The 24,785-nt window shown below is 38.6% G+C and overlaps 1 protein-coding gene across 2 annotated transcripts; it reads left to right on the forward strand.

The window, feature by feature from the left end:
- Positions 1 to 1,609: 1,609 nt before the first annotated feature.
- Positions 1,610 to 23,927, forward strand: LOC121517205 (zinc finger protein PLAGL2-like). Of its 2 annotated transcripts, none has more exons than XM_041798789.1 (3): positions 1,610 to 1,790; positions 10,454 to 11,112; positions 13,317 to 23,927. In XM_041798789.1, the coding sequence occupies exons 2-3, from the start codon at positions 10,901 to 10,903 to the stop codon at positions 14,398 to 14,400; spliced, it is 1,296 nt and encodes a 431-aa protein (XP_041654723.1). In that variant the 5' UTR covers positions 1,610 to 1,790; positions 10,454 to 10,900; the 3' UTR covers positions 14,401 to 23,927. The 2 variants fall into 2 exon arrangements, with proteins under 2 accessions (XP_041654723.1, XP_041654722.1); XM_041798788.1 differs by having other exon boundaries at positions 1,610 to 1,786.
- Positions 23,928 to 24,785: the final 858 nt, after the last annotated feature.

The following is a 24,785-nucleotide window of genomic DNA, read 5'->3' on the forward strand; positions in this document are numbered from 1 at the left end:
TATCCTTTGAAATTTCAGGAAATTTGTTGGCATATTTGGGGGAATTTTCCACCATTTTTCATGGAATATTGGGGATTTTTTTTGTACATTTTGGGGAATTTGCTTTGACAATTTCTCAGGAATGTAAATAGAGGGGGGGGGGGGGTCATAGAGATCATTCAAGTTTATACAGAGTAAAACGTTGCGTACGTGGACCGTTCATAGTGGAAGTTTGTCTCACAGCAAGAAAGAAAATGACTTTTTTTCCCCCTCTTTTTAGTAAATGTCAAACTTTACCTATACAAAAAATGGATGATAGTTACATCCATTCGTACTTAGAACCTCATTTTGAGAGACAGGCATGTACGTATTTTTACTGTTGCATTGATTTTAGTGTTCCCTAATGCAAAACATAATTTTGTAGGATTGCGATACAGTGAAAGGCCTTTTAAATTTAGTTTCATTTTTTTTATAAGTAAAGCAAGTTAAGCTGACATGTTGTCATTAGATCTCCCACCCAATCCTGCATTAAACTTTATTAGAGACTTTACAGGTTAGTGCTAAAAACATATTAAAGTTAAAATGAGGAACACAGGCTGTCATCACATTCAAAGCCTTATTGCCTAAATCTTATTTTTTCTTAAAAGAAAAAAAAACTAAGTCCAATCACTTTATCCTGCTGTGTGAATGCAGAGAAAGTTATAATTTTAAATGTATAATATATAATTTATATAATTTATTATAATTTTCTTTTTAGGTCACTCTTATTGTAAACAAAAGAAGGGAAAAACACTTCATGAAACACAAAAATATTTTTTGCAAAATGCAAAACACATAATGCATAACATTAAACACTTTGTGAAACAGACAAAAAAAATTATTGGAACAAATTCCTGACATGATACATTTTGTGGAACACAAAAATATTTAACATGAAAAAAACTGTAAAACAGAAAACATTTAAAAATACAGACTTTTCATGAAAAACAACATTCCATATAACACAAGTTTTTTTTTTTGTCTAAAACAAACGAGATAAAAACATTTTCCGAAATGCAAAAAATATAATGAAAGAGAAATGCATTTTGCGTTACACAAAACAGTTCATGAAACACACACAAAAAATGTTAAACTAAAAAACACTTTTTGAGAGACATTTCATAAAATGCAAAGAAAAAAAATCAAACACAGAAACATTTTGTCAAATGCAAAGTATTCAATGAATGACAAAAACATTTTTAATCACAAAAATGTTTAATCAGGCAGAAAAAAATATTCATCAAGAAAAACAATTTGTAAAACAAATATATTTTTTTCTATTCTTTTTCTATATTCGTTGAAATTTCCTTTTGTTTAATGAAATATTTTTTTGCATTCCCTGAAATATTTTTGCAGTTGTCTCTCTGGGCCACCGTACATCTCCTCTGATGAAAGGCATGGCATGTTGTCTTATTGTGAAGCAGTGTTTCTGTACAAAAAGTGCTATGAAATACATTTTATTCGGTTTAATAAGATCAGTCAAATGAATCTCTTGATTGCAACAATAACAGGTGCAAATACCAGACTGGTATGATCGAAATAGATGAATAAACACAGAAATATGTGTCTGTTTGTTTGTGTCGCTCCGGTTCCTGCTGGAGTTCCTCTGAGCTCGAGCTGTGACGTCACTCTCCCAGAATGCATGGCTTCCAGCGCGGCGCCCAGCAGTCCAGGCCCGGACTGTGAGAAACATCTTTAAAACTAGTTTAAAATGTCGATGTGGAGGCGGAATGGAGGCCGGACGGAGAGAAGGACGGGGACACAGTCGGTAAGTGAGTTACCGTTGAGTTTGTGACCGTCGGTCCGAGCTGCCGCGGAACCCCGCTCGGTGAAAATATGGAGGAGTGAGTTAGTTAGCTCCCCGCAAGACAAACTCCGATACAACTTAGTGAAGCGCTCATCTTTTGTTATTTAACCAGCATGCTGGCGCGGCTAACTCACTAACTACATCAGCATCTGTGCTAACACGAGCTGCGGGTTTCACTCGATATCAAACCAGCTTTTTACAAACGCTAACATCCGAGAATTCAACTTTACGTCGCCTCCGCCGCCGATTTTTGTAACGCAGCCTGGCTAGCAGTCAAACTTAGCCCCGTGTGGTAATGACCCCGTCCGGCAGTCTGCACCACTTTACACATCGTTTCATCGCCGCATAGTCCCTCATTTCATTTGCACTTTCCCCCCATCGCTTTTGGATCTAATATGAGGAACATTTTCACTTTTAGCTGAAGTTTTTCGGCAGGCTTTCAGCAGGGAAAGTGTGGGGATGGAAGCTTCATGGCAGCTCCATGTTGAGGACCCACAAGATGGCACTACCAGCACCCATCACTTCTCCCCTCATGTAAACTCATCATTTAGTCCTTTATCTCCACTTCCACTGCTCTCTCTGCTTTTTTAATGAAACAGCGAACATATTGCTCTGGAAAATGTGAGTAATCTCCATGTTAACGTTAAAACACTGAAAATAAAACAGAAAAAACAGCATTTTAAGTAGGCTGCATGTGATTGTGACTGAACTGTGCGAAGATTTTAAAACATTTCAGTAAATTTTTATGTACGACAGTATTGTTTTCATTGATGTAGGTTTTTTTGCATTAAAATAATGCTTATTCTGACTTCACATGGTCGATCAATGTCTAATGAATTGATAAAAAAAAAATAGCAGGCCGGTTGAACAGTCAGAAATGTTTATTACAAGCCTTAATGACAGTAACATGCTTATTGATAAAAATCAATGCTTTTAACCTATTTGATTCCATAGTTACGAAAATACTGGTTCCAAACACCCAGTGTAGGGCAACTTTTTTGTTTTAAGTTGTCAAAAATAGCAGGAAAACTTAGGAAAAACGTCTAAATTGGATAAATACATTAACAATGTTTGCAAACGTGTTGTTCTGTCCTTTTTTTTTATACCTAACAGATGTATTTGGACATTTTAGACATTCTGGTTAAAAATATTATTCAAGATCATTACGTCTGTGTACTTCATGTTACCACTGATTATCGAAATAATGGAGATTTGATCATTTTGAGAGGCATTATATTCAGTAGGGTAGAATATTTTGACAGTATTAGTAAATGGAATTGTTTTTAATCTTTTTGTTTGTTTGTTTTTTTACAGTATACAGAGTGTTTAGGAATTTGCCTGCAACTTTAAAACTTTTACAAGCCTCAAATTGCTGGTAGTGGACATCTACCACTTATGTTTTTGTTACCATAGCATCAAACAGGGTTCAGGTGATTTTTAATGGTAATATCCGCCTTTATAGTTTGAAAGTATACCCAATATTGTGTATCATCATTTCGCAAAAAAACGAAACAGACCCGATTTTATTTATTTATTGTAGGGGACTGTGCACATTAATGAAAATAGACATGCAAATGTCCAGATTGTAGCCATGGGCTTATTTCCATCCGTTGTCCCTGGCAGGTAGATAGTATACGTATTAAAGTGTACATAAAGCATGTATATAAAGACAATAAAGATATACATAAAATTATGAAATGAGATTTGTGTCATAAAGATTAAAAAAAACTTTTTCAGTATCAAATGAAAATTAGCATTTGAGAACAAAAAAATGTGATCCAAGCAAAAAAATGTTCTACAAATCTGAAATAGCAACCAAACTATTAGTCTTTGAATTTTGAACATCTGTCTTTTTGTTTACAGTTCCTGTTTTTTTCTCTCTCAGTGATCAGACTTTTGCTCTCGCTTCTCGTTTTTTTGCGTTTGCTCTGTTTGTTTGTGTTTTTTGATTTTTTTATAGTGCCTAAGTGCTAGAGTTAAGCACATGTGAAAAGTGAAAATTGTCCTTTTCATGTTTTTTTAAATTACTGATGTGATTTTGGTCCATATTGCTCTGCCTTTATGCTAAAGATTCACAGGATGACACTACAAACTCCTAGGGCTGCACATTTTTTTGTCAGAATGATTATTAAACTCATTTTTTGAACATTGAAGGCATGAAAAAGTAAAGTATCAGTATTGACAGATATGACAGTTTCTGCTAACATTTATAACTAATATATAATGGCTATGAATGTAAGCCAACAGACCTACGCCAGCTGAAGTCTTATTCTTTGTTCCCTCTCATTACTTGAATTTAAAACTCTGTTTTCAGGACTGAAATTTTAGATCTAACTACATTGGTCAGCACAGTTGACTTGTGGAGGCCAATAGTAAGGATTTAACTGAGTTTAGGGACTTACACTTTCTGTACAGCATAAGTATTTTGTATTTGCATCAAATGTATCGGCCAAAAAAAATCAAATAGTGGCACAGTGAATATTGGCGAAATCCAATATTTAGCATAAGGGATGCACATTATTAGATTTTTGCCAATATGTGATTTACAGATATTTTCAAACTCATTTCTAGCTGACAAAGATACCGATAAATGCACACCTTTTTGAATTGGTAAAACACTGCAGGTGTCTGCAGTGCAATAAAGGAATGAGTTTAGTAGAGCTGAGAGAAATTAGCAGGGAAGTAAACAGCCTGGCCGCCGTTTTATGTCCCTGTTTAACATTTTAGGGGGGCATTGTTAAACATGTTAAGGCCTCACAGTGGGCCCTGTTGAGTAGAGCAGCGCAGTTAATAAAGTTTCTATTTAAGTTACATTTTTAGGTTCTCATCTTCACTAAAAGGGAAAACTGAGATTAAATGTTTACTGTGCCGCTCCACTAGGGATGCACGATATTATCGGTCTGGTATCGGCAGATATTAGCTTAAAAAGGCAAATATCGACATCGGCAGATATAATTTTTTGCCAATATTTACATCCGATATTTTGCCTGTGTATTTCAGCATAGATCGACTGTAAATTTTGTCCATATATACTAATAAATTAGTTGAGTTTTAGTCTGAACCAGTAGACCTATGTCAGGTGAGGTCTTTTTCTTTATTTATCCTCATTCTTTAAACTTGACAGTGTTTTTAAGGACTAAAAATTGTTTCTCTGTTCATCCTTGAACCTTAAAATGTCCAAAAGAACTGACATTTTTTGTCGGAAAATGGTATTTAAATATTGGCAGCGATATCAGCTAAAATGAATCTGTAAGTATGGGCATATCGGATATCGGCAGAAATCCAGTATTGTGCATCCCTAGTTCTAATCATGGGTTTTGCCATTCATGATAAGTTTGTTAGTCTTTGTTGTGACATTTTGGGCCCAAAAGTACAACCCTAACCCTTTCATATCTGCTGATACCAGTGTTTAACTTTTTAAGCTTTAAGCCAATATCTGCCAGTGCCAATATCATGCTGATAATTTTGTGCATCCTTGTTTTGCATCTCTAGCCTTACAGTCTTTTAGCTGTATGGCTATAAACGGTATATACAGGAATAGGACATTTTTTATATAAAGAAATAACGTATCATATTCACAATAGCAGAATTATACACTCTGGTATTATTTTACAAAAATGAAACCATATTGTAACTTGTTTTTGCAGTTTGGTGTGGGTGTTTTTTGATACTATGAATAAAAAAAAATCAGATATTCTACCTTTTAAAAACACATAGACTTAGTGTGTTAGAGATCAGAACATTTTAACAACTCTAACTATTGTACTGCAAAGTTTTGCTGCTTTATACTTTGCTGATTTTGCACAATTTAAAAAACTTTCAACAATTAAAATCAAACTGTGGCACCAAATGAATGTTCAAACAAATCCCAAGTAAAGTAAGGATTGAACTATAATCCAGTGAAATGATCCTAAATGATAATGATGAAGGTTTTATTGTTGTTGAGAGTGAAATTTGCAGTTCTGGAGGATGGTCCTGTTCACACTGTTAATTATTGATGCAAGTGCTGGTCTCACTCCTGGCAGGTTTAAATACTTGATGTTCACTCTTGAGTGGTTTAAAATAGAAAACATATTTAATTTATGGGCCTAGTTTATGTTTTTGTCTGTCAAATTTGTTTAGTTTCTGCACTCTGAAACCACAAGTGCTCCAAGATGTACTTAAAATATCAGATGAACTGGAGCAGCTTTAGGTAAGTTGGCTGTAGAAAGTCCATTCCCTAAATTAAAATTTATTGTTACTATAATTCTTAATACCTTGATTTGTAAACGCCTGTCTTGTGCAAAGCTAAAGTAGCTTTTGATGTAATAATGAAGTACCAGGTGTATATCACTTCCTCTGTGTTTTAAAGGTCTAAAATTATAGCACTGAGGGATATGATTCATTACTCTGAACACACTCAGTGCAGTTTATTTTGACTATCCTTCAGACACTCTTCTGCTTCTCAAAATACTCACTGGAGGGTCAAAAATAATAGTTAAAAATAGACCAAACAAAAACAGTATGTTGTTTCCTAAAGCCCTTTATTTAAAGAAAGGAATATTTTCATGCCCACAGGGGTAACTTATGTTTTGTAGATCCACCTGTTGTAGATTTCTGTGAATGTATTTTTTATGAGAAAGTAATTTAATGTTTATGTAGTGCAGTAGTGTAAAGTTTTTAATGTAGAAACAACTTTTAAAATGGTCTGGTGTAGGGATGCACATGATTAGGAAACCAATTAGTTAAATATAATCCCATTGTAGCTGGTACCGGCATAGCTAGTTGGTAAATTACTTCTTGATCATTTTACAAATCAGTTTATGCCCACAATATAGGCCAAATGCCCCATCTAGACTGTATCACAGAGGCCCCCACTAAATGCTCGGTCGTTTTTCTTTATGACTACTGCCATGCTGCATGAATGCTCTTAAATCCAATGTAAACAACAGTGAGGTGATAGCATTGATAGCATGTCATAAGGACAGCACAGTTTGGCACTGTCTGGTCCAGAAAATGGGGATAAAGTTATCCAGGGGCTGTGTCAGGTTTTATTCACATATAACTGAAGCACTGAGGGATGATTTTCAGCTAAACTACAGGTGTCAAACTCAAGGCCTGAGGGCCAAATTCGGCCCAGGGTGCAGCTTTACCCAGCTCACAAGATTATATCTGAACTAGTATTGGCTTGCTGCTATGAGGTCTGCAGATTTCCTCCAGTGTAAAAATGTAAATTTAACCTTAAAGATTAAAAAAAAAAATCCTTGTTATAAAAATCTGAAAAAGTAGAGAGTAGAAATAGTCAGGAATGAGGGAAAGAAATTAATTTGTGTTTTCATTTCATATTTTCATTTTGCATCCCAAGATTATGACTGAAACTTAGCATTTTGACTTTTTATTTCATATTTTGACCTTTTAGATTCACAATTTTTCATTTTAAATCAAATCTTGACCTTTTAAACTCCTAACTTTGACTTTTATTTCCATGTTTTCACTTTTTAAACTCTTGATCGAGGGTTTTATCCCATGTTTTGACCTTTTAGAGACACTGTTTTGAATTTTAGTTTCTAGTTTGACTTTTCAAACTCTTGATTTTGTGTTTAATCTCATATCTTGACCTTTAAACTCATGATTGCAACTCTCTAGTATATTTGCCTTTTAAAACCTTATTTTGACTTTTAGTTGACTTTAAACTCATTTATTTATTTAGCATTTATTTGACCTGGACACACAGTAACATTGATGCTGTGATATTGAATAATTTTGACTTTTTTTTTTTTTTTTTTTTTTAAGAAATCTTAAAATCATTTATCATCACTGTTTAATTTCCCCCCAGATTCCTTACCTGTGAAAACACGGCTGACAGCTTTCAGTGAAATCTTGACCCTGTTAGACCCTCAGGTTAATCCTGAATTCAGATTTCAGCCCTTGCTGTGATTGAGTTTGACACCCCTGGGCTAAACAGTGTGGACAGTAAGGTGCAAAAATGGTCAAAGGAGCTGCTAACACTAACTTTGCACCGTTACAGTGTAAAGTTGGCTTACATAGTGTGCATACTGGATTTTAGACCAGCCGCCTTGGTACAGTTATACCCTGCATTTGAAATGATCCCCATAGGAACATTCCTAGCCAAGGGTAGGGTTGACCAGAATTGAGTTTTAAGCACTGATACTGTTAACTAGTTTATGAGACTGATAACCAATATGGAAGTATCAAAATTTACTTTGTGATAGTTTAATTCTGCTTGTATGTGTTTAATACACCAAACACAAATCTTATAGAATGAATTTGATATGAACATGATCCAAATATAAACCAAAGGGTTTCTTATGAAACATTTCATCCAGTCGTTTATGTTTAACTACAGGCTGGAGCCAAAAGAAGGACAGATCTGCTCTGTGTCGCAGTGCATGGTTAATTTGGTAAACAAATCAAGTGCTGGGGTTTGACTGAGTAGATTTAAAACAACAAGGTTCAGAAGGGCCCTGTATGTTTTTCTTTTCTTTCACTCTCATTGGCAGAAAAGACCAACTGACTTTGTAATACAGGAAATACAGGTTTATCTTAAAGATCTAAGAGCAGCGTGATAAACAGAGATCTGAGTGTGGATGCAGCAGAATGTCTGTAGATGACAGGGCTGTACAATTAATCCATATTTAGATTCAATCACAATTTGTTGTGCTTCAGTTTTCAGAAGGAGCAGTATTTCTCTGACCTGAAATGTGTGTCAACATACCAGTTTAAAACTTTTGTTTGCAGGAGAGATGCAATACAAACACGTCATGCAATCATTGAAGAGTCTTTTTTTTTTTAAAGTTAACAAAAAAGGACTTTCCTTGTTTTTATTTTTATTTTTCCTAAGTTAAAACAAAAATGACAGAAAATGATCACTCCCTTTTAATACAGTTTATATCAAATTTGCAGTGCGAGTCAAAATAATCAGATATCAGATAATCAGATTTTCAAAAATTTTCAGCCCTAGTTTAATCTATCTTACATTATGAAGGTTATAGCATATAATTATTTATTGCTTTTGTATGTTGAAAAGTACAAAAAATGAGAAATTAAAAAAAATAATGGCATATTTAATCTCAATTAGATTAATTTCCTAAGAAGATGATATCAGAATAATCCAGCAATGACTGAAAAATAGCCTAAACTGATTTTTTTTCTGCAGTAAGGAGGAAAATTTAATGTATTTCTTTTCTATTGTAAAAAGGTAAATTTCATTTAAATGGTAATTGCTCAGCCTCTGTGTGCTGAGGATTCTTTGCAGTAGTTGCACACAGATTAGCACAAAATAATTCATGAAAAGATAAGATTTCTTTGATCACAAATAAAAGCCAGTGTTCATGAGATTGTCTACAGTTTTTGCAGTTTCAAACTCTGCTAAAGTTTGAAGCATGGAGACCCCATCTGCAGCTGTAGCACTCTGCTACTGACGCAGAGACCTCCATCCTGTCAGCTGCCAGCATGGTGGCTGACGCAATTTTACTAATCTACAATGTTTAAGTCAGTGATCAAGCCCTCACGTTATAAGAGGAATATTTGGGGATGGGCTTTTTATGCCTATTGACAGAGGAGGACAGTGGACAGAATTGGAAACAGGGATGAGAGAGCCGGGGAGAGACATGCAGGAAAGTGCCACAGGCTGGATTCAAACCTGGGCCAACTGCGTACATGGGGCGTGCCTTAAATCACTAGGCCACCTGCATTCCTAGTGGAATGATTTTAATACACTTGATAACCTTCTTAATGGGCCATGTGTGCAAAATAGAAAAAGTCTGTGCATCTGTCTGAGTGAGCTACACAGGGTCATCCTCCTTAAAGCTGTCCGTCAAAATGGACAGCTTTCAAATTTTCTGTCACCTTTTGAAAGATACCATCAGTGATGGAGAATTTTCAGTTAACGTGACCTTTGCATCAAGGGCTTTTATTTTGAAAGCAGAGGCAAGGAAGTGTGTTAATGACAAGCCATTGACGGCAGTGAGCGGAATACTTTTGCTGCCTGTTAACACAAGCTGTAGTGTTATGCTACATTTCAAAAACAGAAATGGATATTATCAGAACGCCACTATCTCTGCTTGTTAAACAAACGCTGTAGGTGACTAAATTGAGAAGAAAAGCCAAGAAAATAAAATATCCCTGTACGACATGATGCTCCCAGTGCCTTGCCGAGCTTCCGTGTTGATATCTTGAGAGGGACAGAATAAAAGAAAAAATGCAATGTGGTAAAAACGGCATGTTTCCTTGTATCGTTCATGGCCTGTAAGGCCTCTGCAATAGGAAATGAGTTTATTTCATTGATGATGTTTGCTGTTAGGACAGGCTTTAACAGCCTCAACAAAAATATGAAAACTTCTGAAGCCTGTTGAAGGTGGAGATGATTTATTGATAACAAATACAGACAAAAGACTTCTTATGACATCTGCACTGCAAAACATCAGATGTTTGTCATTTAAACTCATTGAAGTTGCTTCTAAAGCATATAAAGTTCAATGTTGTTGGTAGTAAAAACGTAAATGAATACTTGTTTTACTCTTTGTTGTCTTTGTTAGCTGAAGTCCATTAATGTGTCTCATTGTGCCGTCCCCCTTCAGTCAAAGTATCATTTTCAGATAGTGACACTGTTTTTCTTGTTGTTTGCAGGTCTGTGAAGATGTTGATCTGCCTCTGTGATTCAGCTGCTGTGTCTGTGGCGTTCAGGGCTGCTGAATACTAAAATAGACTGCGGGCCAACACAAGAGCTCTTCTCAGGGAACACACAGACCCAGTCACTGCTTCCAAAGCTCCTCATCACCGCAGCCCTTTTGGGGTTGCTATGGCAGCTGCTGTCACAGAGACCAAGTGCTGGACACAGGCTTGCCCCAGTAAGGCAGGACAGACCACTAGTCATTGCAGCAAGAGACCATCAAACAGTCAACAAACAGCACTTAGCATTAATTCTAGCACTCTAAGTTAACAAAACGAGCAGAGGTCTGCAGGCTGATGGTCGGCGCTCTGGAGAATCCTCATGAGTCTTGTCTGTGTCTGCTCCGGCTCTTGGCCAGAGTCCCCGTGCAGCAGCAGAGCCAGTACTGTTCCTTCTGTTAGACCATGTTCCACCAGCAGGACCATCTGAAGAGCCAGCTGCAGGAGAGCCACCCAGCCAGCAGGCAGCTCTTCCACTGCCAGGAGTGTGGGAAGCAGTACAACACCCAGCTGGGCTATAGACGCCACCTGGTGGCCGCCCACAGCGCCTCAGCAAACCTGCCCTGCCCAGAGGGGGCGCCCTCACTGCTGGAGCACCTTGGCAGCCATATTGACAGGTAGGGATGAAACAGTTCAGACTTGTTTATGGTTCCTAAAATACCATCGTCACTACCTCTAAAATCATGCACATCTGTTAATTTGGGTAACGGATGTTGGGGGAAAAAAAGTCATCCACCAGAGGGCGCTGTCTCTCACAGCGCCCTCTGGTGGATGACATCTGGAAGTAAAGGTAAACATTTTGGGAGCAGGAGGCATCACTGTTTCTCTTCTTTGCTCACCATCTGTCTGGAGCAGACTTTAACATTCACGTCTTTGGGACGCTTTAGGAAAATGAGCCTGATTAGGCTGCTGTGTTGTAGCTATGCTGTAGTCTGTAGTCTATTTATTGTGGTATCAAAAAAACAACAACAACAATTGAAGACTGGAAAAAAGGGACATCTGCATTTATTAAACAACAGTTCCACTTTAAATATAACAGTGTATGCAAAAAAGTGCCATAGACGTGCATTAGGCTTAAAATATGTTCTTATACTTTGGCTCCAGCTTGTTTACCTTTTAAAACCTTTGTTGTCCTCCACTAAACAGAGCGGTAGGTCTTTGCAGATATATTTATTGATACACTTAATGATCAGTTCAGCCCTCACGCTGTTGTGGGGTTGTGAACGCTTCCTAAGTTTCTTTTGGCCTCGACGGATTCTGCTCTTCACAACTTCACAAATCTTTTCGAGGTGACGATTAGCCAAGTGTCTACTCATGTTACTCATATTCTCCATCAAGTGTGTCACTACAGTCTGACAGTGCCTGCAGATTGTTTTTGTTTGTCCGTCACCTTTTCTCCTTTCTCATTTCTTGATACTGGGAAACCAAAATGCCTCCACACATCAGATTTAAAAGTTGCAACAATCCCTGAACGTTTGTAACTCTGTTCTCACTCGCCACGCGTAGCAACCTGCCATCTTCATGCTGTTAGATCAAGCAAGCGAGTGGAATTCAGAAGATGAAGTGGGAACTTTAACTCTGCTCCACTTAAAAAAAAAACAAAACAGAAACTTTGTGCCCTGAAGACCTATTGTTTGAAACCCTCACATGCCTATGGCAGTATTGAGACACTTCTCTCACCATGATACCTCTTAAAAAGTTAAATATCAGTTTTGGCAGATATTAAAATTTCTGCCTGAATCGATTCAATTCTGATTCTGAAGGCCCTGATTTGATTCAAGTCTGGATTTGATTTGATTGTATTTGTTATCTTAGTAACAAAACCTATGTTACTTCTACAGTTAAGAGATTCTCAGAGAACTTCAGTTGGAAATGTACAAAGAATGTTCCAACTTGGAACATTATTAAAAATATCAGGGTTTGCCTAAAAAAAATTGACCCTAAACTAGTAGTATTTACATGACTATTTTACCTTCATGTGGCTCATCCTGGATATGCTTTTTTTTGGTCCAGTTTACCTCTGTCTTTGTAGTGTTTAAAAAACATATATTAAAAGATCAATCTTTTGATTATATTACTCGATATCTTAAAGGAGTGTTGGTCTTGACCAGAAGAACTGCCTGAATTGACGTCTTTTTCTTTATTCATCATCACCCCTTACACAAAATTGTTCATTTGTTCCTCCTTAAACTGAAGATAGTGTGTTTTTGAAAAGTGCATGATCACCAAAAGACATTAATTTTTAATCCATTTACCCATGGTTGCATAGAAATCTCTGCAATTTCCAAATGAATTATCTAATTACTTGGAAAATCCAGCTTTGTTAGCCTATGGGGAGAAATAAGTTGAAAACTTGTGAAAATGACTGAATTTTACATTCCTTCACACATTTGTGACCCACTGGAAACAGCCCTGCACCCCTCTTCTGGGTCCTGACCCACCAGTTGGGAACTGCTGCTCTAGAGAGAGACTATTGGCTTTAAATGTTGATACATCTTGTCAGATCTACTTCCTGACATCCAAAAAGATCATTTGTCATTTCTTAGAGTGGCAATCTCCTCTTCAGCAGCAGTAAGATAAAAACCTACTTCTTCCTGTACGCTTTTGATAATGTGTTTCTAATGTTCTCTGAAACTCTTCTCTGTATCACGGTTTTTTTTGTATTTACTTTCTCTAGTAACCTTTCTCTTCCTGCTCACAGCAGCTTTTGTTTTAGAATATTTTAGCCCATTTCAACCATACTGCTATGACACTGATTGCTCTGATAAATTTGATCACATCATGATCTGAAGTTCTTGTATGTTTACGTCTCTGTTGACAGGCCTCCACCGTCAGAGGGAAATACTAATGCTGCTGTACCAGTGAGAGAGAGGAAGTATTCATGTGAGCGATGCGACCGCCGCTTTTATACCCGTAAGGATGTTCGGCGCCACGCTGTTGTGCACACAGGCCGCCGTGACTTCCTGTGCCCACGCTGCGCTCAACGCTTTGGCCGCAGAGACCACCTGACCCGCCACCTGAAGAAGAGCCATGCTCAGGAGGCCGGAGTGATGCCACCCTGTGCACCCAGCACTCCTGTGGCTACACCCACTCCCGCCGCGCAGTGCCCGGTGAAGGAGGAGCCCAGCCCCGTGACCTCTGACATGGGATCTGTCCCCAAGGAGCCCATGGAGAATTACTCCAGGGACATGTACAACTCCTACCCCATCACCAATCCTGTCCCCGGGTTGAGCCACCCTCATGGCCTCATGCAGGGCTCCTTGTCCTCCAGCATGGGCGTGAGTCGCCACATGTCCCCGCAACCATCTCACCCCCACCACCACCACCTGCAGCCCCCTGTGGCCCCGCAGCAGCAGCCCTACAGCAACATGACCAGGTACCAGCACGGATCTACCTCATATCCTCGCGCCGACGTGGACAGCTTCCTGCTGGACCTGCAGAGCGCCCCCCCGCCTCACCTGAGTGTGGCCAACTCCTCTACCTCTACGTCTGCCTCTCCTCAGAGAGAGGTGCTGGGTGAAGGGGTGGGTGCTGGCGGCGACCCCCACCTGCTGTCCAGGAGCCCAGCGATCTCCTCCACCGAGCTGTCCTGCACCACTAACATGGACCTCGGGCCTCTCCTGGGCTTTCTGCCTTTCAGCCTGCCGCCCTACAGCCCTCACATGGGGATGGGAGGGCTAGTGATGAGCTATCCCCCGGCCACCACCGCCGCTTCCTCCCCATCCCCCTCTTCTGGGCTGTCCTCTCAGGCTCCAGGGCCTTTTTCCTTCTTCCAGCCTCCCCAGGCTCATGTACCGCAGGGCCCCGGAGCCCACAACCATAGCCAGCTACCTCAGGCATACAGCAGTTCTGCTATGAGCACTTCCAGCTCCCTACCTCACTACTACCAGGCCTTTCAGCAGTAAGCAGCTCTGTCCCCATTAGGCCCGAGATATACTTGCTGTTTATGTGCCTGGCTGCGTCATGAGCATAACTGGGAATATATTTGAGCCTGTGCATCATATGTTACATGAAGAAACCTCTACAGGGCACATGAGAGTGCTCAGGCTGTATACAAGAACCTGGTGTGTTTGATGTAAACTATAGAGATGGTAACACCCCAGGAAGTTACTAACATTTTAATTTTAAGATCAGAATTACCTGAATAGAAACAGCATTAATCAACAGTAAGATCAGAGCAGCTCACACCATCACACCTCCTGTCTTTCTAATATTTTCATGTCTGCATAGACATTACAGATCATGTTTTATGGTTAATTGAATAACTGTGTTAACTGGTGACATTTAGCCAAATGCATCCATTGTGCAGCAGCTTTTGAAAGCAGAAGATATATTTTCAAATATTCATCAGATCTGTATTTAAAGAGTCACTAAACCCTATAGCAGTGACCATCAACTGGCAGTCCAGGAGCCATAACAAGCCCCCCAAAGCTCCTCATCTGACCCCTTTAAGATAATTAAATTCAACCAAATGGAAGGAGTAAAGAAAATTTGTTTTTTAGGGTATCTTTGGTCTCTAAATTCCCACTCCTCTTAAATAAAGCCCAAAACAATCAGGATTAAAACAGTTTTTTTTTTAATTAAAAATTCCTTTGTCAGCCATTATTGGTAAATAAGATGCATGATAAATACATACTAATCAGTCCAGTCCTGATTGAATCTGCAGTTTTCTTTGTCACCTTTCCACTTCAGGCTCTTGGAAAGTGCTATTTTTCCTGCCTGAGAATCAAAACAGAAGACCTGCTTCCTGCACGCGTTTTTCACCAGGATCAGGATGCATCATACTGGCATCAAACCCTCAGATGGGCAACATACCAGCCCAGAATTATTTTTCTAAAATATCTCAATTACACCTTTTTATATGGGCAATAAGGACTGATCTAATTGTGAATGCCTAAAGGGGAGTCCGGCCTCCAAAATGACAAAGAAAAAGCCGGTCCATTTACAGATGTAGCTGATTACCCCTGCCTTGGAGTTTAGTCTGAGGTGCATCTACCATGGACTTTCAAATAATGCCTTCAGAACATCATGGACAGGGCTCTCACTTCCTGCTGTCCATCGTCAGCCACATTATCATTCGGTCCATGCTGCTGTCTAAATTTATTAGCCATGTCATAACCATTCAAGGAAGGTTTTCGAAGAGCTACTTTAGTGTGAGATGATGATTTGTGCTCCTGTGGAAGACACAACTTGCATATTATCAGCCTTGTTTTAAGATGAACATGGTTTATTCATAATCTCATGTAAGAGCGCTACATTACCCACAATCCTAGGTAAACGCAGTGACGTCTTTGATTGGTCAAGCTGCCTTTGTCTGCAAAACGTCTGTGTTTTGCAGCTGCAAGTGTATTTGACTGTTGTTTTTCAACAAAAGACAGTTTAAACAGTCGTTTATGATGATGTAGAAGACATAACCAAGTATATTATAGACATAGTTTATTTGCAATCTCATGCAACAGCTTTACATTACACACAATCCTAGGGGAACACAGTGACGTCTCTGATTGGTGGAGCCTGCCTTGATATCTGAAGTTAGGCTGCTGGCTCCTTCCAGTGAGGTTAACAGTTGTTGGAAAGGGCTGGTAACTGTTGAGCTCGGTGTTGATGAAATTTGGCACCATGCACATCAAAAAGCACCAGAGCAGCTGGTTGAATATGTACTTAAAAATCTGTAGCAGTACACTTTTTCACCTCATACAGGGCAGTAGCTGCATATTTTCAACTCAAAATGTAGAATTGAAATACTCAGATGCCAAGACTTGGACTCGAACTGATATACTGTATACTCAATATTCATAAACATGAAAACGAGAAAAAGTAGTCTGACGGTGTAGTTAGTCATTAATGAAACTAAACAAACACAAATACAGCCATGGATGCATTTTGCTGAAAGTCACCAGTATACAGACGTCTAAAATGGGAATGATCTGCCCTGACAGACATGTTTGTGCCTTCGCAGTGGCAATCATTCATCATAAACATTTGGATTCAGACTATCAGGTCTTCATAACTTCCTGCTATGGCCCCTTTGTCTCTACCTTTCTCCTGCTTTTGTGCATACTGCATGGTGTGTCATTGAGGACATGCACCGTTGCTACACCAGACTGAAGCAGGGGGTGGTTTACAGCCATCATGCGTACGCGCACATGTACTTTACAGCAAGTATATCTTCGGCCTTTAAAATTGCCTTCAAGTAAGCTCACGAGTTTTTCAAGAAAAAGGGTAAAACATGAAAACGGCATTTTTATTTTTAAGTGTGTAACTTTAGCCTGTCAGTGCTAATGATGCTAATCTTAGTTTTTATTTTGTTGAACACAACAAATCACCTCATCAGTATTACCTCATTATTTAAAAAAGGAAGCTTGAACCTTTAAGGAATTGTAGATAGTCTCACTACAACCAAAATAGAGTAGTACCTCTTGTTGTTAGGTCTGTTACTTACAGTGAACGCACTTAAAAATATTTCAAGGGTGCTGCACAACACTGAGAGTCATCCACTTTTAGGACATCATTGAAATTCCACAGTGTTAGGGATTTTTATCCAGTTATGTATCATATTTTTTTTACAATTTCAACTTCTATTTTCTTATTTGTGATTTTTGGACCATAAACAGCCTTGCAGAGTGAAAATAAGGTGTCAGATGTACTCCGTTGCGAAAAAGACTGAAAGTGCAACCTCAATATGAGGTGTGATTTTAAATATGCAGTAACCCGGCAGAGCACCAGCTGATGTGTGGACATGCATCAGAAGATGAAAATATAAAACTTTCTCATCAGTTTTCCTCCACAGTTGTGTAAATTTAACTCTCTTCTGAAGAATTCAGAACAGGCCCTGTAAGAATCTGGACTTTTTTGAGTCTTTAATGCGGTCTATGAGTCATAGCGAGAAAAAAAATCATCAAATCTTAAAGATACTGTAAAGGATACTGTAACCCCTCATGCTTATTGTCATGAACTGCTAAAGCATTTAAGATAGATCAGAATCTGAAATTCTGATTTCCCTCTCTGGAAAAAGCAGCTCTGGTAGCCAGAAATCCATAAATCCCCAAGGATTTTTAGTTGGTGACAAACTGTAATGCAACTTTTATCCCTTTTTGCTGTATTAGGTAGCATTACTAGATTAAAAGGCACTTATGTTTCATTTTTAACATGGCAGGGAATGCCAAATCACACAAAGCTTTCACAGCATAGTTGCTGCTCCACTGCTCTCTGTTTACAGGCCACAACATTTGAACAAGTCACATAAATTAGTCATTATAGTTCTGTTTTTGAGACAGAACCATGCAGCGATGGGAGAACCAAACTGGAAATCCTGAGTAGGTTTTGAATAGGAACTCCTATTGAATTGACTACAGCAATGCCTCTCACATCCTCTGTTGGTCTTGTGCTTTTAAGTTTGACCAGAGAGTAGTACAGCAGCTGTTTTTATCATGATCCTTTATGGTAAAAGGTAAAATCAAAACCTGTAAAATCTACAGATTCTGGCACGCTGTGCTAACCAGTTCACTGGTCTCTGGGTTGCCACCTGTCCCTCTAAAATCACACGCTCAGAAGGAGTACTATAAAAATTATGAACTCAACTCTCTAGGGATTTAAGGGGTGGAAAAAAGTTTGTATTTTAGGTTTGGAAGTAAAAATCTAAATGAAAGACGAGCAATTTTTTTGACTACCTAAGTGGCTGAATGTTCCAGCAATGACTAACGCTTTGGCTCCAATCTCAGCTCCCCTCTTTTGTCCCTAAACTTCAATTTTGTGCACGGATGCACAGAGTTCTGGGTTTGAGGACAAGTAGACATCCAGTCCTTCAAATGGCCCTTCTAAACAGAGCATTTTCAGATGCAGACTCCTGACACGGTGTGGGAAAATAATGTCCTGATTGCTTGTTGACCTGAAGCATTGCTGGTGCAATGAAAAAAAAAAAAGTCAAAATCTTTGTAAATAACCATGCAGATTGCAGAAGCTGTGAATAAATTAAAAACCTACTAAAATGATTTCTGCAGATGCAATTTGGATTGCTCCTCAAGCATCTTAGAAAGAGTGTACAGTTTTAATGAAATTTATTATGAAATCTAAAAAATGGATTGTAACCAGTGATGCTGCACATGAACGGCTCTGATTTAAACAGGATCAGGATAAGATATGGTTAAAATGTTTGCTGCTCAGATTTTGAATATTTTTCAACACATGTATTTTTTATAGGCTTTTTAAAAACTAGATAGTATTGCTGCACGAATTGTGTGTGCATTTATACTGAACAATATTGCAGTACATAAATGATGCAATACATAAATGGTATCATGAATCTCCATGCTTGATTTTCAAGTAAGATGCATAGAATTATGATAGTTTAGAAGTGTGTTTTTCTCAACTAAAAATATAAAACTATTTAGTAGCATTAAAAAATATGAAAGTTTGTACAGTACTTCTTTCAAAATAACTTTAAATCTTCCAAAATATCATTTTTTAATTTAAAATAAAGGTTCTTCAAAGTGAAATGGTTGAACTCTTGTAAACTTAAAGGCCTTTCTGCAGGGATTTTGTAAACCTTTCAATAACTACAGAAAATAACTTCAGCCTTTTATGCAGTTGCGCAGATTACCTTTAGATTAATTGTGCAGCACTAATCATAGCACCATTGCATGAAGTAACTTCAAATGTTCAGCCATAGGATTAACCAAAGCTGCCACAAGCAAAAGACAGAGAGCACTGCTTTAATTGCACAGATATGTTGGCAACATTATGGTACTGAAACATTGCCAGTGTATCAGAGTAGTTTGCAGGAGTTTGTCTGCACCTTTTGGCATAAAAAAAGCATAAATTTCAGAGTGCCTTGGACTTCTGTTTTATTTTGCTGTGGCGTCAAACATATTGATATGACATGACTTTAACTAGTATCATGATAAATTTTTAAACCAGGTATTGCCAATGGGTGAAAATGGTTTGCACATGCATTTCTTAAGACTAATGCATTGGAGGATAAGATGTTCAGCAAAGAATTCAAAGAAAACTCCTGCACATGCTCCAACTTGCAAGAAAAAAAAAGTGCAACATTTTGGTACTAGGCTGCACCACGGTTAGCTCTGTTTCCTCAAAAAAATCTTGGTGAAGGCTTTTCTTTGCAGGTTCTGTTCTCCCCATGCATGCGTGGGTTTTCTCTGGCTTCCTCCCACAGCTCGTTAGGTTAATTGGTCATAGGTGTGAGTGTGAGCGTGCCTGGTTGTTTGTCTCTGTCAGCCTTGTGATTGACTGGCAACCAATCCAGGGTGTACCCCGCCTCTCGTCGAATGACAGCTGGGATAGGCTTCAGCCCGCCGCAACCCCAGATGGGATAAGCGGTGTAGAAAACAGATGGATGATTGGATTTTGGTACTTGTACCGTAAAGGTCCAGTCACGTTGCAAATAAATGACTTTTGCTGCAAGCTGGACGGCGTGCAGGAGTTTCCTCTGGATTATTTGTTGAAAATCTGGTATTGTGACAACAACCCTGAAGTTAACCATCCAGCCCAATGCCATCCAAGACTAGGGCTACCGTAATGATGGGTTGAGGATTTTTTTAGTTTTGTATGAAAAAAATAATATAGTTTAGGCCTGTGGCTATTTTATTATTGGTTGCTCAAATTCCCTGCATCTTGTGCAGTAATCTGTAGACCTCTTTCATAGTAACTTGAACTACCCAGACTACCTTCAGACAGCTTCTGCATCTGTTAAGACTTCTTCTGCATGAAAGTAGATGGAAAAATCCCCAAAACTCCTCTCTCGTCTCTCTATATTTTTTTTTTCAACAGAAGGTGGCAACCCTAGATGCATGATGTGACCAGAATTTAAACTTTGGTAAAATCAAGTCTAAATTACTCCCTTACCTGTTCAAACTGGACCACTGGATCTAGCTGTGACCTACTTGCTGTGATTTTCTGACTTTTTTACTAAATAGAAAGCAGTGTAAATTCTCCTTCGGCCTTCCAGAGCACTTCTACCCTTTTTCTTTTCTTTTAACTAAATGCCGCTGTTGGTATTGACACCCATTCCTTTAAGGCTCTGGTGTTGTTGGATCCCAAGAGTTTCTGATGTAATTAGGACTTTAAAAAAAAGTGTCCCCCCCTACCCAGCCCCCCAGCCTTCCCTCTCATCCTGGCCTCCTCTGTACAAAGCCAGAGACGGGAAGAAATCGAGGAACTGTTGATCAATGTTCCTTCAACAGAGTCACTCTGCAGCACGCCACGAGAATTGGATCTTTCTCAGCTGCCTTCCCATAACGGACGCTCCACTTGAGAAATTTGTCAAAAGTTGTGGAGAACGAGGACGCCTCCAGCTGGATGATGCGAGTGATTGATTCGATATTGGAAAGAAGATATTTGGAAAAAGAGCGGGATCAGCGCTCTGTCTTCTGCCTTAATTCCATGAACTGTTTGTTGAAGGACGTCTCTCACTAGCATAGGAACCAGCCTCCAAGTGTTGCACCAATGTCTTAAAATGCTACTGTTGTGCCTCTCTAAGAGTGTCTAACTCTCGACTGGGTTTAAGCACTTATAACATTTTCTAAAAAAGGATGAATTTGATCTGTACCTCAAACACGCAGAACTGTGGGTTTCTGTTTTTTTGTTTTTGCTTTTAGTTATTTTGGCTCTTAACTTGTGCCATTAGATTGAAACTATAAAAGGTAGATTTTATGAATCTAAACTCTTTATCTAGCGGCAGACATTGACATTATAATTCAGTCAAACTTTCTACCTCTACCTTGTCATATATCTTTCTGCAAAAAAAATCATTAAAAGATAGTTTTAACCTGTAACAATATGGCAGTTTCACCACTTTTGAACATGGGGATGTGTTCAAAATTTGACCTTTGAAGGGCCGGGTACACACGAGTCCTTGTGGTGTATTCCAGAGTCAAACATTGTTCTCTATACTTGCCTTTAATGATATTTCTACTTATTTACTACCTCAGAGAAGAGACAGGTGACTGTCCATCTAACTGCAGAGAAAAAAATGTCTGTGTAGAGTTTTATTTTTGTCAGAGGAAGCACATGTACTTTGTAGCTCCATAGTTTTTTTTACTGAGATTAGCTCACAGCAGAATGATGTGTCTAGCGCAACAAGTACCAGTTCATACTGCATTTGTTCTGTTATAATACCGTGTCTCTGCCTCTTCAGTCTGGAATGCTAACTGTTTATGAATATGGGCCTCACTGAGGAGGAATTCCCCAGCTGCATGCTGGAATGTGAAGACAACACTTTACTATCAGGGATATTCACCTGGAAGCAGCGTCTTTGAGCTTGCATTTCTGGAATAATGCTTCTAATCTGACTGACGGTGTCTGTCAACATCAATGCCAATATCTGACCATGTCAGCCACTCCACTGGGAGAGGATTGGCTGCTTTTCTTTTAGTGTTCGGTTGATGAAGAGCAGGTGGATATCAGCTCTAGAAATTCTGAGAGATGTGTGATTATTTCTTTACATTTTTAAAAAGTTTTTTGGGATTTTTATGCTTCCTATTGTTGAACAGTGGTACTCAGCATGAGTCAGAAGTGAGTCACAGAGCTGATTCTCATCAAAAGCCTATGATGCACAGAACCCCTAAGTAGACATGCCTTTCATTTGACTCATTTTTTCTGTTATCCCAAGTGAATTTTGGTTGTTTTCTCAAGATCTTGCCTTGTTTCTCTCTGATTATTGGCATTACAAAGCTGTTTTTCTTGCCATAGCAAATTAATTCCTTAAGATCTCTTGAACACGACCAAAATTTACAAGGGGAGCACGATATTACCCTCAAATATGAAAATTTCTGCCCATATTTACAGCTCATATTTCCATCATACATAACAGCAGTATAAATTGGGGCTGAAAGAATTTGGGAAAATCTAAACGCGATATATCGGTTAGCACCAAACATAGAACAACCACCTGCTGTCTACTTCTCTCAATTTGGCTTGACTCAGCCTCTCTATGCAGAAGAGACACTTCTTTTTTTCACCAAAATAATGTGTGTGTATATCGGAATCTGCAAAATTAAGTTTGGAAATATTGGCATATCGGATATCTGCAAAAATCCATTATCATGGATCCCATAATTTACGGTTCATGGGAAAATTGGGTCAAAGTGTGCATGAAGATCTTATTGGCAGGCTTACTGCCAGGATCGGCTTGAACCTGTGAACAGTGAGGATTGTAGCCTCAATATCTTGGTGCCTACGCTACCAACTTAGCCAAACCGATGCTTTTTACACCCCTGTTTTGACCCTTTCTTTCAGTCAGTGATATTTTATTCCATCAAAAGTCCAACCTGCAACATTTTGTGTCCAAATAATCAAAATGGTTGACTTTTTTCAGAAATTTGGGTTTCTATTTCTCATTAAAGAGGTGACGGTGGGTCCTGAGGCTAGACCTGCTAGTGGATGGAGTGGGAATCTGGGGCTAGAGTGGGAATTGGGATGCAGAAAATTGCAGAGCTGCTGGCTGTGCAGACTAACAGCGCTGCACAGTTTCTCGCAATTTTTTAAACTGTTGTAGCTTTTAAGAAAATCCTCATCTCCCCACTTCTGCAGACATAATTAGCCCATTTCACAGTGCATTTTTGCAGCTGCATCATGACGAAGCTCTGGCGTTAGTACAGCTTAAGACATATTTATTGAATGATTAAAAAGGGTGTCCCAGACCGTTAATTGTGTGCTCCCCTGTTGGCTCTGCTGATTCCCGCTTGTCCCCTGATTACACCTCTTTGACACAGACATTAAAGGTGAGACGCCACAGTGGTGTAAATATCACATCTTGAAGTGGCACTGTGAATAATCCTTGTATGATAACCAGCTGCAAGAGTTCAGTCGCAGTATATCTATGTACATATCTATCTAGAAAATCAGTGCAAGGATAAGATTGTTGGATTTCAAACCATCTGCCTTCCATTTAAGTGAAAAGTGATCTATGAAGTGTTGATCAGTCGTGACTGGGTGAGCTTTGGTTTTATGTATTTGGGTTGTGAGATTTGGTTCAGGAAACTTTGATATTTTTTCTGTTAACGTTTCAGGAAAAGCTCCATCTCTGCCCTGTAGAGCAAGAACCGAGGTCACTGTATGGATTTAGATAGCATCTAAAGAGGAAAATTATCAATCAAAATTTAGGGAGTATGCACCACTACACCAGCATATCAACTGTGAAGGGTGTTGAGCTGCTGTCCTTGGTAAAGTGACATTAACACACCAGTAGAAGCTTTCCAGACTGAACGTAGAGGCACAGAAGATATCAGGATTCATTTGACTAAATGATCTTTCAGTACTGTGTTGCCTGCATTTAGGTCGGCTAAGAGAACCACTACAATGCAGGTTTCGCCACCTTTTAATTTAGATAAGTTTTGCATTAGGTGTTTGTATTATCACTTAATAGATTAGAAGACAGTTGAAAGAAAAGGAGTTGTCATTTTCTGATTGTCTGAACATAAAGTAATACAAAATAAAGAAATCTTTAGATTTACGCCGTGTTTGTGTCTTACTTGAATGACAATCCTTCGTTTGTCAGTGTTAACTGGGTCAGACCTATAAAGAAAGTGAAAAGTTCAATTCAAACTTAAGAGATGTTTAGTATGTTCCTTAACTGATTTTGGGGCTCCAGGCAAAGACTAACACGGGACCCTTCCCCATTTAGCTAAAAGCATTCATAGAATGTGAACAAATTTTTTCAAAGCATCTCTTTTAAGGCAGTAAAGATAGAAAATTACAGCACATGACACAATCTGAAATATTCATACTCAATGGTATTTTGTCAGCTCTCAGAAGAGTATCATAACTCCTTATGTTTGACGTGTTTTAATGCTAGGTGTCGATGCAATAGCCGTTCATCTGCCACAAGTCATAAATTATTTATTGCATGGCATGTTACCTGGCAGTAATCTACAAATTCATTGTGTCAGTACGCCTATTAGGACATCCCCTTTTATAATTTTAGACTCTTGAGGGGCTTTGACCTTGTTGTTGGGGGTCAATGGTCCTTCCTAGGGACCTTTATGGGATGATCAAAATCTTTTTAGATGCTTTTATAATTCAGTCCTTCCTCTTGATCAATTTCAGACTTACACTCATGGATGATACTATTGGCACCCCTGTAATTTTTCCAGAAAATACCCCATTTCTCCCAGAAATTGTTGTAATTACAAATGTTTTTGGTATACGTGTGTTCATTTCCTTTAAGTGCATTGGAACAACACAAAAAATCTGAAGAAAAAAGGCAAAATTGACACAATTTTACACAAAACAAAAAATGGGCTGGACAAAATTTTTGGCACCCTCAACTTAATAT

This window comes from Cheilinus undulatus, linkage group 11, assembly GCF_018320785.1.
Source record: "Cheilinus undulatus linkage group 11, ASM1832078v1, whole genome shotgun sequence".
Taxonomy (NCBI): Eukaryota; Metazoa; Chordata; class Actinopteri; order Labriformes; family Labridae; genus Cheilinus; species Cheilinus undulatus.

Coding starts and splice junctions, on each gene's coding strand:
- LOC121517205 (XM_041798789.1), top strand. CDS start 10,901: ATGTTCCACCAGCAGGACCATCTGAAGAGCCAGCTGCAGGAGAGCCAC. Junction 11,113..13,316: donor CTTGGCAGCCATATTGACAG/GTAGGGATGAAA, acceptor CTCTGTTGACAG/GCCTCCACCGTCAGAGGGAA.